Genomic DNA, 19,299 nt, shown 5'->3' on the forward strand with positions numbered 1-19,299 from the left:
CTCCCTCCGCCCCCAGAGGCTCGAAGCCCGGGTGTCAGGCGCCACAGCGCATGCTCCGGACTCATCCTCTGGCCCCGGAGCTGCTGCTGCTGCTGCTGCTGCTGCTTTTGCTTTTGGGGCTGAGTTTAATAAGCGAGCGAGCGAGCGAGCACGGGGTGGGGTGGGGGCAAAGGCAGAGCATGTCCGCCATCTACCCTCAGCTCCCGGGCGCGCTCTCATTCATAGCAGCCTCTTCATGAATTACAGCTGAAGGGGGCGGGGGAGGGGGGTACCACACAACACCCCGGCAAACCTCCGGGCCCCCAGGCATGGCTAGCTCGGTAAGTACATGCAAAAATAATAATAAAAGCCCCCCTCCCTCTCCTCCTCCGCCCTGCGCCGCCGCAGCCCAGACAGCGCCAGCGCTCCGCGGTTCCAATTAGAGAAAGGTTGGTTTTGCTCGCGGGGAGCTGCCGCCTCTCCCTCCTCCCCACCCCCCCGGCGCGCGCGCACACACTCGCACACTCGCCGCCGCCGCCACCGCCACCCCCCCCCCCGCGCCTCCCGCCCGCCTCGCCTCTTTGCAATCGCAAGAAGCGCACTCACACTCCCTCCGGCTCACACACGCGCACACACACACTCACACCCGGTGGAAGGAGGCGAATAATAACTCAGCCATATTTCAGCCGCCGCCGCTGCCGGGGAGCTGCGGGCACGGTCCGGGGACGCGGCGAGCAGCCTCTGCGGCCGCACCTCCGCCGAGCGCCGCGGCCGCCACGATGGTGCGTTCTCCGCGGCGCGCGCGTGAGCCCGAGTGTGCGGGCTGACAGCGGCGGGGTTGCTCGCAACTTTGCCCCAGCGGCCGGTGTGCGCGACCGGGGCTCGGCGGCGGTCCGCCAGTAGCCGTGCCTTTCTGCATTTCGTGGCTTTCGCTGGGAGGGAAAGGCTGGAGGGAGTTTGCGACCACTTTGGCTCTTGAAAGTGTGCAGCGTTGGCTCTATTGGGCTGGCCTTGCGGGTCGTTGGGGGGCTGTTCGCTGTGTGGGGGGGTGCGGGGCGCTTTGAGTTGTGGATGCCTTGGCGTGTTTTCGTGCGGGCGGCGTGAGTGAGTGTGTGTATGTGTGACGACGTCTCATTCTTGTGCATGAACCCCGTGGTAAGAAAGAACACGGGAGTTTGTGCCCATTAGCAGAGGCTGCCTGTAGTTTCCATTCCGCCTGGCACCGCGCTCCACACGCACGCACACATACACGTACACAAAGACTTCCTCGGTGTGTGCCTGTCGCCGCGGTACTTTCGGGGAGGGGGCTCGCTAGAACCCCAGGTCCCCTATCCCAGCCACCTCCCCTTCCACGCCGGGAAAGCGCCCCAGCATCCCCTCCTGATTGTCTCCTAATTTGTTACCGACGCGTTTGTTGTCGTGCTTGGCGTGGTGGTCGTGTTCTCTCTCTCCCCTTTCCCCGACCCCCTTCGCGACTAGGGGTAACATTCCGTTACAATCCCAGCCGCTGTGCAGCGGCGCCGGGGGGCCCCTGCGGCCCGGACCGGTGTATCTGGGGGTGTGGGGTGTGCGCGCCCACGCGCGTGAAACGTGGATGGAGAGGGCACTGCCGTTTCCTTTTATGTGCGTTTCAAGGAGGAGGGAAAAAAATGTCAGGCGCAATGTTGAGCAGCGAACGGTCGCCTTCCTGTTGTTCACCGCTGTCTCTCCTCCCCCTGCCCGCAGTGTGCCGTGCAGGTGAAGCTGGAGCTGGGGCACCGCGCCCAGGTGAGGAAGAAACCCACCGTGGAGGGCTTCACCCACGACTGGATGGTGTTCGTGCGCGGCCCGGAGCACAGCAACATTCAGCACTTTGTGGAGAAAGTCGTCTTCCACTTGCATGAAAGCTTCCCTAGGCCAAAAAGAGGTAGGGCTCGAATACAAAAGAGACTTGATAAAAAATGTCTTTGCTCCGGAGGAAACAATCGCGGGGCCTCAGCGCTCCCCGGGCCGTTCCCCGCCCCCCGCGCCGTGCTTGCCGGTCTAGCCTGGGACCCGGGGGCGCGGCGCCGTGCTGGCCAGGGCCGTACTGGCCAGGTCTCTGCTGTTCGCGTGCGCGCGCGCGCGGGCGCGAGTGTTCGACTTGGGCTCAGGGAAAGTCAGCACAGAGAAAGGACCGTCAGGTGTCGCGTGTTTATTCCTCCCAGCCCTCTTGGGTTGCTGCAGGTCCTTTGGGGAAGGTGTAATTAGTTACTAGGTTCGGAGAGAGCGAAGCTGGAGGGAATAAACAGTTCGCACCCTTTTCTCTCCTTCTGGAGAAACCCAGCTTTACCTGTGTTACTAGCCAAGAACGCATTGGAGGTAGTTATTGTTCTGTTTAGAGAAGTTGGCTCTCTAGGCAATTCTGGTCTTCTCTGTGTTTGAGACACTAGGTGCTGGTTGCTGTAGTGTGTCCCTTCGGGAATTAGCCTCTACCTCACGGCCTAGATTTTACTAGTTAGGTGACTTATCCCCGCATCCCCCCTGGTACTCCCCCCCACCGTGTGTGTGTGTGTGTGTGAGGATTTTACTGTTCCAGTAGATTTTGAACTACCTTCTGAACTGTCTTTGGTTGGGACCCACAATAGGAGGGAGTTTGGTTAAGGTTGAAAGCTAAGTTTCAGGCAAAGATGCTGTTGTGCCTATTCAGTGCTTTCTACACCTTGATCCTCAGTCATAATGTCTGGCTTGCATACTCTTGCTGAGGTTCTGTGGCCCCAAAATCTTCAGTTAAACAGAGTAGGACAGTTTGGGGGTGGGGGTGTGTCATTTAGAAAGATGTTCGGAGAGGTTCTGAAAAACACTGGATTTTATTTTCCCCTGTCTCTGGAAAGCTGCTGTCTGGTTGTTTTAGTTGGATTACTGGAGGTTAACAGTATAAATACAATAAGGTCCTTTGTTTGTGAGCAGCTTTATTTATCTAAGTCGACACAATGGTTAGTAGTTATCTTCCATTTGATCCGTAATCTTTATTGGCATCTAGAACTCCTGCAGTTTCTTAGAGTAACATCATAATAAATCCATTCTGCTTAGAGTGATGGGGAAATTATCGAACATTCAGGGCTGGATAAAGGAGAAAGGATGTGTGCCTTTGAGGTGGCAGAGTTGGGGTTTATTTTTATTTTTAATGATTGTACGGTAGGAAGTAGGATTTTACATCTTTTGGTGCCTTTTGTGGTTAGGTTTAGAGTTCCTTTTCAAAACTTGAATAGTTGTAATTGTGATGGTCTTTGTTGAATGGTTAATAACTACATCCAGCTTCTGAGAGACTGTAGGGATTTGCATGGCCTATAGGAGGTAACACTTAGCATTTGCTAACACTTTATATGAGCAAAGAAACAGATACTGTATTTTGTATTTCTCTAAAGTCACGGTAAGAGTGTCATTCCTGTCTGCAGGTGACTGGGGACAGTGTTTGATGGCATCCTCTCTTCCCATGAGTCTGTAGAGCCATTGCAGAGGAGTTTAAACAAAAGAAACTCACCTCCTGGGCTCTTCCTCTGTTCCAGCCACTTGGCTGCCATTCATCCAGGCAAAGTAGACTTTAGAAAGCAATATTCATTGTGTCAGGGAAATCAACTCAGTTGTTAGACAATGTTGCTCTTAAGGTAACTTTGTTTAGGCACCTTGATAATCATCCAGTCTCTCTTTTGTATCTGCCACCATTTCTCTGCTTTCCTGGGTGTGTGTGGTGATGCTGCCTTGTATATCCTATGGTTACTTTCTGTCCGGCCTGGGGGAAGGAGGGGTTGCTGTTCACAGCTTATCTGCAAGGTGGGTTGAGCCCTTGATACTAGCAGTGTCTTCTCACATCTCTCGGGTGAGGGCTGTTTGTTGATTGGACTTTACAATTGCAGGTTTCAACTGTGGAGTTTCTTCTTTATGCAGACTATAAGCCATTGTTTTAAAATGTTTATTTTTGGATTTTTATTTGTGTTGTGTGGTTCCCATGATGTGACAAGTCCTGGGAAAAATGCCAACTTATATCGCCCAGGAGAGACCATGTCATACTGTAATTACATATGATTCAGATTGCAAGAGTTTTCACTGCTCGTTGGGAATAGCAGCTATAAACTCAAGCAACACCAAGCATGCTGTTTAATCCTGGGATCTGTTTTTTGACTTAAAAAATCTCTGAAAATGAAAAGAACAACTGAAAAATATGATTGCCAGGAATTTCCAAGGCTTCTTCTAGCACCTTTTAAGATGCTGTATCTTGCTATCTAATTGATATAATTGATAGAATAAAGTTTGTCTAATTGGAAATGGGAGGAACTACAAAAGTGAATTTGAGAGCTGAGTACAGTATGTTTAAAGGAATGCTTCTACTCCAAACTGTTATTAGTGACAAGTTAACTTTCACACATTATATACAGTCACTAATAAACCAAGGAACCCCATGTCTAAGTATGAATTGCCTAGCCAAGAAGATACATGAATCCTTAGCTTTGTAATTCTTGGTTTAGAAAAGCAAATTGATTTTCAGGTTGGTTTGCTTTACTTCATAATAATATCATGAGAACTTATAGAGGAAGAAATTATAGTATTTTCAACTTGTTGCCAAATGAGAATTATATATACCATTTCAGAATTGAGCTAATTGGATTTGAATTAATGAGGTTTTACTATGTCACAAAGACATGTGGGAGACCTTTAATTTAAAACTACTGGCACCCAGTCCTAGAAAAAGAGATTTTGATGAAATAGTGAAGCCTAGAATATCCATTAGCTAATGAAGAATAGGCAGGTCAGAGCTGATGCATTTTCAGACTATCTGTTTGCAGGAGAAGAGCATATCTTACATACTATTACCAAAGATTTATGATGGTCTGATATGACTGAAATGAATAGTCATATTCAAAACATTCCATTTAAAATATTAATGTTTTCATTTTCAGTCGGATCTAGATTTCGGTGAACTTTCCTTCCAATTATAGCCGTCCTTACTATTGCGATCCGTTCTATTGACATTTATGATGTGAAGGCTCTTGCTTATTATTTTATGAAAGCTAATTTGGCCTCTGGTATGGATTGATAGCTTTTTACTTGTCGCCTCTAGTCCTTCGAGTGGGCAGATAAAACATAATCAGCACACTCTTCCCTCTCTCCTTCCGTGTAGGTACGTGGGCTTAGCTTTGTTGTATAGCTCTGATTTGTATCTTCCCAAGTGATTTGGATAACTTTTTTTTTTTTTATCAAGGTCCCTAATATGTGAAGATTCCTTAGTTGAGGACTTTGTTATATCTTGTATATTCTGCCTTTGGAGACACTTAATAAACACAGAGAGTCGCACCGACCAGCGAACAGAACAGCCTTAGACCTTATCAGGGCGAAGCAACAGAAGCAACTTCCTGAACCACTTGACAGGTGACTTACTGGAGACATATTGTCTGCTGGTGAAAATGTCAGCTGGGCACTGGAAGTTGGAAGGCATCTGGCTGAAGCCTTCTCAGATTTAAAATGTTTATGTCATTGAGTTCGGCAGATTTACTAGGGATTTTCTAGTAGCTATGGTTTTATAGACGGCTATAATTGGAAGGAAAGTTCACCAAAATCAAGTATACAGATATTAAATATTTCTTGTAACTGTTCTTTTAATGGCAAAAATCAGGAAGGAAGCCATATAAGGATCTTCCAGTGGGTGTGCTTAAGTGGGTGATAGCCTGGAAAAAGTGACAGATCTGTATGTGGATGTAGGGACACCTTGGATTATAACTGGTGAAGCACGTTAAGTACTCTGAGGAGGCGTTAAGGAAGTGCCTCCTCAGAGTTTGCATGTATGTGTGTGTGCATAGGTTGTGGGCACTGGGCATCAGTCTTGCCAATGGTTGCTTTGGGGAGGTATTTTTGTGTTGGTGATGATGGGATTTTATTTGCAAAAAAAAAAAGTAATAAATTTAAAAGTCCTGATAACCATACATTAGTCTGTAAGACTGAAGTAGAAGGAATACAAATCCAGCCTTTCCTTTCAAACAGTCGAGCACATCATCGTAAGAGTGATTGGAGAGGTTCTGTTCTTCATGGTGAAGGGGAATTAGGCTCAGGAAGTACGCATTGGCCCCAAAGCTGGGTTAGAATGTCTTTGGTCACCATCTGTTTTTTTTTTTTTTTTTTTTTTTTTTTTAACATTTGAGTTATGGGAATAGTTGTAGAAGCACAACTTGTAAATCCAAAGTCAGATACGTCATTATTCTCAAACTTATGCAACTTTGGGCTCACAAACCAGACTTCAAAGGGCCTTTCTATGTAAAAATAACCAACCTATGAGCTATCAGTATGTATTATTTTACTAAAAAATATTTTTAAAACAGCAAATCTTAATGAGAATTAGTGTGTATTTCACGGCACAAGTGCCTTTAATGTCCGGTGTCATCAATAGGACTCACGGCTGTAGCCACAGTTTTACCCAGTTAGTTGTATTGTCACGTGGTCCCGGACAGACTGTGTGCCACTGAGAATGAGATGAACATGAGCCATTGTACAGAGGGCTACAGTGTCACCATTTGGAGAACCAGATCTGAGGAATAGCTAGACCACACTCTGGAGGTGGCTCACAGAATACTGGGTACTCAGCCTACAGTCTGACATGGATGAAGTGCCTATCGTGTGCAAAGGAAGTTCTCTCTGTAGCCATCACTGCTGTTGCCAATCCTACAGCTACTCATGGTCCAGAGACAGTCAGTGTAGGAGGTGCAAGGATTTTCCTGCTCAGATGCCAAGGGATCAACAGCTATGTCACTGTGTTTTGACAAGCGGGTACTCCAAGCTGAAACTGCACTGGATGTAATTTATGGCTGATTTTGCAGAAGTTTGTACGGTAATTACTTTATGTGGCCTCTGTAGAACTTCCTCTTAACTAAGAATGGCGAGCCACCAATTGATTTTCATGATTTTTACCTTAAAGATGCCATGGCTATCTCTTTCTCTCTGTCCCTGTCTCTCCTTTTCCTCCCTTCTCTTTCCCCCTTATCTCCTTTCTTCCTCTTTCCTCTCTACCTCCCCCTTTCTCATCTCTGATGATGATTTCAGTCATCCAAAAGAGGTGTGTATAGAAGATGGGAAATTATTGGGCCAGAATCATGGCTCAAGGGTAAGAGTTCTGGCTGCCTTTCCAGAGGACTGTGGTTCAGTTCCCAGCACCACTTGGGTGGTTTCCAACTGCCTATAAATAACGCCAGCTCGGAAAATTCAGTGCCTTTTATGGCCTCTGCAGGAAAACCTGCACAGACATGGTGTATACCTACACAGACCTTACACATGCACGTGTAAATAAAGCTTTTAAGAAAGTATGACATTGAATGAATGTCACAATTGGATAGTGTTCATATCACTTTAAATGTAAATGAAAATTATGTTTTCGCTGAGGTATAGATATGCATTCATTTATAGGCAAACCTAATAAATATTCAAAAGTTATTTGAAATTTTCATAGATAACCAGCTAATATTTTGGTGGACATCTATCTGCTCATATGTACATATTTTACTCATTAATATATTTTAGTTATTATATTTTTGATTAATGTATGATATATAATGAAATAGTAATATAGTAATTTTGCAGATATTGTACAGCCACAGCCCTCCTTTTCCTTTTAATCAGACTCTTAGAAATATGCAGTGACTGTGGGTGTAGACACAATGAGTCACCTGTGCAAAGAGAACAGCTAATATATGGTGGCCAGTGTTTGCTTTTAAAGCATTGAGTAACCACTCACCTATATCAGTGGAGAAATGTTCAGTAATAACTACCTTTACATGACCTAGGATTTAATTAAGTGGCAGCGACCACGGTAGATAATATTTTAAACAAAAAAAGTACTGTGGCTACTTTTATATAAAATCACATTTCCGTTTTATGCATTGATTTAAGATATTCTCCTAGGGTGGGGGCTGGAGAGATGGCTCTGTGGAAAAGAGAACTGGCTGCTTTTGCAGAGGACCTGGGTTTAGTTCCCAGCATGCATCGACAGCTCACAACCACATATGACTCTAGTTCCAGGGCATGGAATGCTCCGTTTCTGTGGGTACTTAGCATGAGCATGGTACACAAACATACACGTAGGCAAAACCACACATAGATATATATATTTTTTTGTGACGAAGTCATTAAGAGAGTTGTTGGTGCACAGTGGCTAGCAGCCATATCCTGACAGGGTCTCACTATATATGTAGCCCAGGTTGTCTTAGAACGTTTTATATAGACCAGGTAGGTTGGCCTCAAAACTAACACAGATTCTCTTGCCTCTGCCTCTCAAGTGCTAGAACTAAGGCATTTACTTATTGTGTGTATATGTGGACACATGATGTGTTTGAAGAGTACCCACAAGAGGTGATTTGCTCCTTCCACTTGGTGGGTCTCAAGCACGCAGGATAGGCCCGGTGGCAAGCACCTTTATCCACTGAACTATCTTGCTGGCCTTCAAAGTTAGCCTTACTAGAAAATGAAGCTTGCTTTACTTCTGATCCTGAGGTCAATTTACTTAGAGTGATAACTGGTATTGATTATAAAGATGATTATTAATCCTAATTGATTAAAAAGATGTTTAGTTGAACTTATTGTTTGAGGGTTGACATTGTTAGAGCCAAATAGTTTTTTTTTTTTTAATTTGAAAAGACTTAATTTGGTTAAAGCTGTTTTGTTGTTTGCTTGTTTCTTTTCAGTAGAATCTATAAGTTATGTCCTCATCTATACCTAGCCAAATGTTTGGTGCATATGTTACTCTTAAAAAGCAAAATATGGGCTGGAGCAATGGCTTAGTGGTTAAGAGCACTGACTCTCTTCCAGAGGTCCTGAGTTCAGTTCCCAGCAGCCACATTGTGGCTCACAAGCGTCTGCAATGGAATCCAACGCCCGCTTCTGGTGTATCTGAAGAGAGCAACAGTGTGTTCATTTACATAAAATAAAATCTTTTAAGAAAAGCAAGATATATTTTAACAATTTCCTTAAATTTTAATAATCTTTCACGGGCTAGAATATGGCACAGCAGTTAAGAACATGTAACACCCTTGCAGAAGGCCTGACTGACCGTAGCACCCGTGCTGGTGCTTTCTCGCTGCTTCTAACTCCAGCTCCAGGACCCTGACATGTCTCTAGACTTCTGCACTCATGTGCATGGACCCCTTCTCTCAGTTAAAACAGTTTTAGTATAACAAGAATACTAGAGAACAGGATGTTTGCCTTGTTTCTGGGCACACATTTAGTTGTGGGATACCCGTTAGTTTTTGCAGCTAGGTCTGGTGTCCTCTTCCGCTTCCTTCTAAGAGGAGATGACTCTGATTCTCTCAGGTGTCTGTTCATTTTGATGAACATCTAAGATATTTTGAGCCCTCCTTGTATTGTCCCTACTCTCCACTATATGCGTTGATAAATAGTGACAGTTTGCTCAGCGTGGGAGAACGTTCTATTTAACAACAACAACAACAAAATGAAACAAAACAAAAACCAGCAAAAAACCCCTTTCCCCCTTTGGTTCTCTCTTCCAATCCCTGTAGTACTGGGATTGAAGCCACTCAGTAAGAAATGGAGTGTTTGGGCTGTTGGGACTTGCTTGCTGCCAGAGATGTGTTATTTAGTGTGTATGTGGCATAGAATTGTCACAACAAGCTTCTTGTATGACGTTTTGTACATGTGCTAAGTGAATTGATTGTAGAAGCTGCTCCTCACATGCTTCGTGATGCATCAAATGTCCTGTGCTCGTCTGTTTTGGGTTCCCTTAGACTGCATCAGAGTTAGGCATGGGGCAGTGCTAGGGTTCTGAATCATTAGATCTTGCCCACGTGCCTTGATCATACGCTTTCTAGAGACTGCAAGTTTTGGAGGATATTTTTTTTTTTTTTTTTTTGTAACCAAGGTAGATAATAGAAATATGGAGAGTTTTAGACACCCAACCTTGGCCTCCACTTTGCTAAACTGTAAATTGCTTCTCATTTTTAAAACATACTTTTTCTGTAGCTCAAGAACTGACTGTGTAAACATCCCTTGCAACAGACTGTGTAAACAGTACCATCTCTTGCAACACTGTATATATTGAACTACTTCTTTTCTAAAATAGGTTTATCTTTGTTAATAGGCAAAAATAAAATTTCCTCCTTAAAACAGATTCTTACTCTGTAACCCTGGCTGACGAAAAATCACTATCTAGTCCAGGTTGACCTCAAACCCACAGATATCTGTTAGCTTTTGCTGGGATTAAAGGCATCCACCAACACATGCAGACCCATTATTATTATTATTATTATTATTATTATTATTATCATCATTAAATATTATATGTGAATCTGTGTGTGATATGTTTGTGTGTAAGAGTAGGCATGTGTGTGCCTCGGTATGTGTATATTGGTCAGAGGACAACTTTTGAAGCATTCTTTACTTCCACCATGTGGGAAGGTAACCTGTAGGTTGAACTTAGGTTATCGGGCTTGCATGGCAGACCCATCTTATCCTTAAATTTTTTCAACCCTGACTCCCCTCCAAAATCAGGTGTTTGTGTGTGTCAATGTTCACTTGAGTGTAGTACCTACAAAGGCCAGAAGAGGGTGTCGGATTCCCTAGAGCTGGAGTTAGAGGAGGTTGGGAGGTAGGAGCTGGGACCCAAACTTGTGTCCCGTACTCTTAACTACTGAGCAATGTCCTCAGCTCTGTCTTTACCTGTTTTTAATGTTTTAAAAAGCTAGACAGATTTGAAAGAACTGGCCATCTCTGTCAATTTTTTTTTACTTCATGAAACACACCCAGACTTTAGAAAGGACAAACCCAGGTTTGTAATTGTTCTAATGGTTCTTATAACATCAATATATCCTAACCTGTTTGTTAAATAAAAATAGCCATTACTTAATCTGGCATGCAGAATTTTTTTCTTTTTTTCTAAGGAATATTATTTGGAAAATGGCATCTACCCTCCTTTTTCTTTTATGGAGGCTGTAGGGCTCACACATGTCTCCTGTGTGTCAGGCTACCAAGTGTCCTTCCACTAAGATACACCCCTAGTCTAGGGAACCAGGTTTTGGCTATGTTTCTAAACAGGTTAATACCATTTACACCAACCATCAGTAACAACTTACCGGACCTCTGTAGTATTTCCAGGGTCTGTAGACACCCTGCTTCTTATAATGCAAGTTTTGATTGTGTCCCTAGATCCTTGGGGTTTTCATGTCTTCATTCGATTTGAGCATCCATCACTTGGTTTGCTTTTCTGAGGTGTAATTTAACATGTATCTGCTTGTTTCTACTACTAGGGCAATAATTGACTAATTGGACCTGTATCCTATGCAAGCCGGATGGAACAGTGTATACCCAGCATTTGGCCAGTCGACATGCTTGGAAAGTTGTTCATTTAACAATTTGGGCAGTATTTTAAAATGCTATTAATTGACTCTTAATTGAAGTTTCTCTTCATTTCTTTGTTGTAACATGCTAGGTACCTTTTAGGGCAAGGGGAAAATCAACTTGGTTACTATTGTCAAGGCAAACTGTCAAATGACCAAAGAGAGTCTGAGACTTAATATATGTGCAGATGTGCAAATTCAGACATCGTCAGCAGAACAGTGTGTGAGTGAGAATTGTGTTGGGAAGGTGACAAATTAGTGCTACTTCTATTCTTGAGCAGAGGCTTGCTCTTGAAGTTTCTTTCATCTCTGTTTTTACTACTTTAGTTTTGATTTTTTTTATCAGAATGGCCATAATTGTTAATCTTTACATATATTTTGAGTATTTTGTGACAGGTTTAATTATATTAATGAAAACAATGGAAGGAAATGCTATAGGAAAGTGTGTGTGTGTGTGTGTGTATGTATGTGTGTCTGTATGTCTGAGTGTGTGTATATCTGTTTGTGTGTCTGTGTGTTTGTGTATGTTTGCATATGTGTGTGTCTTTGTGTGTGTCTCTCTCTGTGTGTATGCCTTTGTGTGTGTGTCCGTGTATGTCTGAGTGTGTGTGTGTCTGTGTATGTTTCTGTGTGTGTCTATATGTCTGTCTGTGTATGTCTGTCTGTGTGTGTGTGTGTGTGTGTGTGTGTGTGTGTGTGTGTGTGTGTGTATGCATGCTGGGATCTGAAGCAGGACCTCATGCTCCAACCCAGCAAAATACTAATGTACCCTGAGGATAGGAGATCAGTACCTGCTCTCTGTTGCTGGTGAAGTTTGTTGGATTTTTACAAGGTTTCTTTCTTATTTTCCTTCCTAAGCAAGTATGTTGTGAATATACTCTCATGAGGCCTGAGGACCATTATTTTTTTCTTTTTAAATACAGGGTCTACCTAGCTCTTAGGTCTTGCTGTCCTGGAACTCACTATGTAGACTAACTAGGCAGGCCTTGAACTCACAGAGATCTGCCTGCTTCTGCCTCTGGAGTTTTGGGATTAAAGGTTATGAGCCGCTACCTTTTGGTTGCTTTTGATAATGTCTTTCACTGTCTAAGAACTTTCAAGATAGTCTAAGGTAGGCTGGCTGGCCACAAGGACCCCCCCTTCTCCCCCCTCTGCCCCCCCACCAGGATGCACCTGTGCTCACCTCTGGAGCATCACATTGGGCTTCAAACAATTGTTTAGTGTGGTCTCTGGGGGTTGGACTTTGACTCTTGGGCTTGTAAAGCAGCATGTTCCCCACTGAGCTTGCCTCTAGCCTTTGTTTTCTGAGAGGCTCTCACTGTGTGGCTCTGGCTGGACTAGAACTCAGTATGTCCCCAGACTGGCCTTGAGCTTTTAAGGATTCCCCTGCCTCCATCTCAAAGATTACAAAGGTGGAACGCCAGGACCAGCTTCAAGGTGTAAAAAAAAATTAACTGATTTGAAGCAAGGCCTTTCTATAGAGCTTCCTTTATTGTACATATTACCCATATGAAATTAAAACTAGAAATGTAAATGTATACATGGACACATTTATAGTAAGCTCTTGTCTCTTTAAAAGTAGTGATATCATTTGGAAGTTCTCCCCTACCCTCAGGAATATTTCATGGCTCATTATATAAAAATTTGCCATTATGTTTTATTAAATCCTTTTCTTTAATATCACTATGAATACAGATATATAATATAATATTGCCTAAGTTTAAGCTTTAAGGAGACACAAACACATGTTTTACATCTTTCTTAATTCATAATTGTAAAGATAAAAAAATAGTTTAACTTATATATCATTTAAGGCGTTTTTGTTGCAGATACAGTCATGTTTTATATTTTTGCTTAGTCCCATTGGCTCTCACTGCAGAAGGTGGCCACCAGGACTGACTGGGTGCTGAAGTCCCTTATACCAACTGGCTTAGCGTTGACAGTGGTCTGTAGATTTCCACGGACCATTCTTGATTACTTACAATGCCTAATAAAACATACACTCTTTGCAAATAAATGTCCATGTGCTCTGGTTGTACTTTTGCTGGTTTTTGGTTTTGTTGCTGAGGAAGCTATCTAGGGCCCTGGGGTGCTGTTCTGTGAGTTAGGTTCCCAAGCCTGAATCTGTACATCTTAAATACAAAGGTTTTCTTTTCCATCCATGCCTGGTTGGCTCTTCAGATGTGGAAGCTGAGGATGAGGGAGAGCTACACTGTGGGAGAGCACAGGGAAGTTTCAAATGCTTGACTTCTTATGTTTTTATAACTTTGTTATTTTATCTTCTCCATGTGTAGTGTTAGAACCGTTTCCAAAGCCTATATCCACTTTAAACATTGACTACACATGAAATGATGCTTAGGTTTTGTAGTGACAGCACTAGTCATCAATACAGTCTGTGCCTGGAAGGAGAGACCCGCTTCCGGTTGTTGATCATTGTATGTGGTTTAAGGTTGATCATGAAATAATAATAAGTCAGGCAGAAATAATACACCCGGGAAGGGAAATAGTTCTTTTTGGGTGGAGAGTTCGTTTATATATTGCACACAAACAATTTCAGGAGGATGGGGGAATTCTCAGCATTCAGAGCCTACTCTGCTTGGTAAGATGCTCTGAGTTACCAGTGCTCATCCTGGGTGCTTTACAACCGTGTAACTCCAGCTCCTGGGGATCTGATGCCTCCGGCCTACACTCATGCACAGACACACACCGTTAAAAATAATAAGCCTTTAAAAAGTGATCTAATCTGCTTTAAAATTTTTTATCTTTATTTTACATGTATAAGTGTTTTTCCTGCATGTATGTCTGAGTACCAAGTGGGTGAAGAGGCCATAAGAGTATTGTATGCCCTGGAGCTGGAATCACAGACACTGTGAGCTATATGGATGCTGGAACCCTGAGTCCTTCGAACAAGCAGCAAGTATTCAACTGCCGAGGCATGTCTCTGCCACTAATGTAGTCTTAATTGGATTTCACATGTAAACTGAAAATAACTATGTGTTTTGAAAAAGGAAAATAAAAGTATATGCTTCATTTGTAATATTTTAATTGATATGGCAGTATAAGAAAAAAAAAACAAAAGAAAAATTACCAAAACAAAAGGGTTAATTTGTTTTTTTTTTTTCAAGGGTGTTTTTATTATAGATTTTGATTTTAATTTCTGATCTCTTAGGTCTGATCTGACTTTTCCTTTTTTAATCGTAAAGACTTCCTATAATTTACTTAACATAGATGTACTGTGGGCTAATGCACAACAAATGTAGGTAAAGCACAAATCACAATTAGCATTAAGTGCTTTTTACACAGTTTACCAATCATGGTTACATTACTTCCACCATCAACCTTTTACTGCATGTAAAAACTCACATTTGATATTATTGTTTCTCCCTTGGGTTTGCAAACCCCTCAGGGAAACTGGGAAGACAGATAACGTTTGGAATGTAAATAAAGAAAATAACCAAAAGACCAAGCTCTTAAATGCAGAGGAAAAAAACCCTTCATGTTTGTGCTGGGTGTTTCCAATGATCTGCTTGTGTGACGGTGACAGTCCAAGCTCTGCATGCTTGCGTTTGGAGTGACATTGTTTTCCCTGGACTTAATTTACTCCTATGGATTAATTTTTTACTTCGCCATTTCTGTTTCTTTTGAGAGAGTCCTTTGTGGTGGCTGGCTTCCTTTCCCTAGGACTAAGGTATGTGTGTGAACAAGGGAAGGGGGCTGACCTGAGACTGCTGCTGTTCTAATCATTAACTTACAAAGCTGTCGGAGCTGGAAACAGCAGGCAATAAAATAATTGTTTTTAAATAAAGTCACTATTTTAAGATTTATTCCGGCCGCGTACCCAGTGGACTGAGTTAAGGTGGAGCAGTCTAGAGGACCAGCTTGAACACTGTGGATTGTTGGAGACTGCAGACTCTGTTAAATGAGTATACTTGTCTGCCTTGTTACTGGATGGGCAAGGCCATGGCAGTTCTAGATAGTGGATAATAGCCTTTATTTGCAGCTTATGCAGCGGAGCATATTTTGCAGTAAAGAGGAACCAAAGGGCAAGGTGTTCTCTACTTGTGGGCTTGTAAAAGGCTCAGAGTTTTCTTTATGTTATTGTAGAATGACATTATTTTTGCTGTGGCGTGCTTAAAACTAAAGGGCAAATGATCCAAAAGAATAATCTTGAAATTCAATAGCAAGAAAACTACTTGACATTGTGGGCTGGAGGCCAGCAAACGTGGGGCTTTCATTGAATGCGTGGGAAATGGGGCAGGCCTGGCATTTAAAGGGACAGGGTGCAGTCCTCCAGAAAAGAAAAGCCCTCATGTATGATTTGCTTACTTGGAGAAAAAAATAGACTTAAAGTTTTCTCTAAAGGATCTTTATTGGATCAACTCCTTAAGGCTTTGAAAGACATGGAGTGAATTTTTCCTAACGCCACCCCCTACCCTCCCCAGTCTTGTCTGGAAATTAGTGTGAAGTAAAATTGTTTATAACAGGAGAGAAGCAGCTTTTCAAGTAAAAGTACTTTGTAGACTGTTCAAATGGTGGATAATATAATTCTCTCTGAAACTGAGCACTTATTACTTTGTTTATGTAGCCTTTTAAAAGGTAGGGGGTTAGAGTGAGGAATGGGGGTGCTCTAGAGACCTGGGCTTTAGAATTTTCTGCTTTTCTATGTCTGAGTTTTTCTCCCCCATCTACTCATGAATTCCCCCGTTCCCCTCCACCACCTCCCACAATCCCTCAATAAAATAGTATTTGAAAGACTTGAGTGACCAGTCCTGTGTAGTAGCTTCTTGCTTGGGGCAGTAATGTACACTTTTCAATGGGTGATCCTGAGTCTCCATGGGAGATTTTACAGGCAGTGGGCTCTGAGACCCTCTGAGTGTATTATAGTGAACATGGCCAGTTAAATTCCCAAGTCAGGAGAACATAGAGATAGCCAGGCGCTGCTGAGACTCCACCAGTAATTAGGAGAAAAACCAATTTGTTTAATTGTGTTTGAAGAATTTATGGCTTAAGTCTACAAAAGGGGAGCATATTAACCCAGTGTTTGGGATTTACTTTTTAAAACAAGCCGTGATACGTGAATTGAGGACTGTCCATTAATATGTGTATTTTAATTCATAGTTACCGAACAATTTTTAGTCCTGTAGAAAACTCATTGCAGCCATACTTCCACATGAGGTAGATGGTACAGTAATGGGGTCTTCACAGTAGACAGTGTCTGATTGTCTCCGGAAGGACTTCTTATCTTCAGAGTGTAGCACGGATGCACAGCAGCCTAAAACGGTAGCACAAATGTTTGATGAAGTAAACATCATTAAACTTACTATAAATAAACGTTGGCTTTTAGGAAAGAAAGCCCTCTTTAGGCACATAAACACCAATGAAGTTATGTACTGAACCTAATATATAACCTAAATATAAACGTTGAAGTGGAAATGTTAAGTCACGCCTGTTTCCACATAGCTCCATTCTAAGTTATTGTGACTCCTTTTTCCCCCTGTGATTTCTAGCCATAGTGGAGCATAGCTTTGTTAGATCACTGATTTCTTTGTCTCCTTCTTCACATACTTCAAAGACTTGATTTATGAGGAGTGTTGGATTTCTGCTTAAATAAATGTCTATTTTTCCTGATTAGGTAAAATACTTGCTTCTTACAGACTAGGTGGAAAAGACTTGGGGGATCAGGTACCTCAGATGTACTGCCGAGACTGGGTGGGTGACTCTGTAATAAGATGGGTTTTGTGTTATTTTAAATGGTGTAAGTACTTATAGATGGGAAATTCTAGGACTTAAGGAACCAAGTTTGTTTTTCCATCAGAATCATCACAGCGCAGTAGGTCATATGGAAATGGCACGAAGTCTAGTTTTCTTGTGGCCAAACACTTTAGAGCAGTAGTGGCTACAGTTTTCCCCCTTCTACCTCAGTTCTGCCCTTAATAGCTAAGACTCTTCCTGGTAGTTTTTAATATGTGGTTTTAAAAACGCAATAGTTACCTGAAGTGTATCTCATACAGCAAGCATTTAGAAGTTATTAAAGTTTGTCTACACACACACGCACACACACAAAAGACACAAGTCTCAGGGATGCACAGGGGGGTTGACATTAAAGGTTACTAAAAACTGGCTTGTCAAGAAAACTTACCGACTGAGGGATACAGTTGTTTTCTCTATCCCGTCCTTTCACTGAAGATGAAATGGCTGCTCTGGTTACCAGGCCAGTGATACCTTGGAAGGCTTCCTTGAGCTGTAAAAGCACAGTTATGCAGCCTCTGTAGGTTTTGCATGGCTTCACCAAAGGAGAAATTGTTTAACACCCATTAGTTTCTAATGCTGTCATTTCTACTCTGCAGATAAACTTGCTGTGTGGGATGTAACCTCTGGGCTTACGATATGAGCTTCGGCCTCACTGGTATGCAGTATGGCAGAGAATGTGTCATTTTTGCACTTGGAGTGTGACACATCTCTCACCTTTTCTGCTTCCATTAGGGCAGATCTAAGAACATCAACTCATACTTTCCAGAGCCTGACTTTTGCTTCTGGATGTGGGTACCAGAGACTTGTGGAAGCTGACTTATTCTCCTTGGTACTCCAGGCATTTTGGTGTACTTTTTGATGCGAAGTTTAGAGGGCGAGGAAATACCAAGTCATTGACTTCCAGCTCATTCCAAGTCACACTAACATCAGTTCGTAGTGTTCAAAATCCCAGAAGTACGACAGCTCTCTGCCTCATGTTTGTACTCCTGCTGTAGGTTTGAGGGACAGGGAAATCCTTCACTGCTAAGGCTGAACGGGGCAAGATTTGGAAACCACAGCTGTGTGATTAAACCCGTGTGTTCACCCTGAGGCTCCAGCCAGTCCATCTGAATGCATCGCCTAAAATTTTGGATTCCTTCTCTATTTGAAACTAATACTTGTTAAAACATTTTAAGACCGCCTTTGCCACTAGCATGAAGACTATCAAGACAGATTGTGAGAGTTAAGATTTAACGGAATCAAAAAGATGCAGTTTTTAAAGAGGAAGTTTACAGCCATTTAACATAAAATTTTACCGAGCTTCTCATTACTCTGAAATAACTAGTCTGTAAGTACCTTCTCCGTGCCAAGTGCTCACATGGAAGATGAGAGCAGCAAATCCCTCCTGCAAATGGAGGGGACAATGTGGACTGGCGGACTCCAGCCGTCTCCAGCTGGGAGATTTTTACAGTTTTTGCAAACCCCTTTCTCTCAAAACTAAATCAAGAATGGTAGAGTCCTCATATAAAGAAGTGTGGAAAAGCCTAACTAATCCTTAGATGAGTTACTTCAAACGTGCCAAAAGAGAATAAAATCAGTTACATCGAATGGATTAAAGGTTACCTTTTATGCATCTTTGTCCACACGTTGTGAATTTTGCTGTATGTTAATGCATTTAGCCTTGGTTACAAAGCTCTAGAGGAGGAAAAACATAATTAAATTGGAGAGATTACACAGTCACGTTGTTATAAATTTAGTACCGGTGTTAGGTGCTGGGGTGAGAGAGAAATGCTGCTCCTGAGATCAGTGCTGTGAACAGGTGGCTCTTGTGGATGGGAAGATTTTGGGTTTCAATAGGAAGTGCTATGTGGAGTTCTAAGTGCTGACTTGTCCAGATTTTATAAAATAATGCAGTACACGTCCTTGGTCTGATGACTGAAGACAGCCAACTCGGCTCTGGAGTAGTGCAAATGGGCAAGATGGAGTTAGAGGCAGAACTTGGGTAATAAATACACTTTACTTCTTATGCTGTGTCTAAAGAGCTGCTCTGTACAGGAAGGCTACACCAACCGCATTTTCTGTTCACAGCCATCTTCAGCAGCTACTTAATTTGAAATCCTGGCATATCGTCATGGGGCAGTCAAAAGTTTAGGGTTAAAAAAAGCCCGTTGGCTTGCTGTCATTGGTAGAAAGAATTAAAAAAATGTTTTTTAAACAATCTTTGTTGTCAATATATCGAATTAAG

At 42.7% G+C, this 19,299-nt stretch overlaps 1 protein-coding gene across 1 annotated transcript in view; it reads left to right on the plus strand.

Annotated features, from left to right (window-relative positions):
• The first annotated feature begins 266 nt into the window (after positions 1-266).
• MLLT3 (MLLT3 super elongation complex subunit) overlaps positions 267-19,299 on the plus strand; it is a 250,096-nt gene continuing 231,063 nt past the window's right edge. The window contains exons 1-2 of the mRNA XM_080921001.1: positions 267-320; positions 1,705-1,885. Of these exons, the coding sequence (XP_080777127.1) occupies positions 309-320; positions 1,705-1,885 (193 nt within the window). The 5' untranslated portion in view covers positions 267-308. The remainder of the gene's footprint in view (positions 321-1,704; positions 1,886-19,299) is intronic.

This window comes from Micromys minutus (genome assembly GCF_963924665.1).
Source record: "Micromys minutus genome assembly, chromosome: 9".
Lineage (NCBI taxonomy): Eukaryota > Metazoa > Chordata > Mammalia > Rodentia > Muridae > Micromys > Micromys minutus.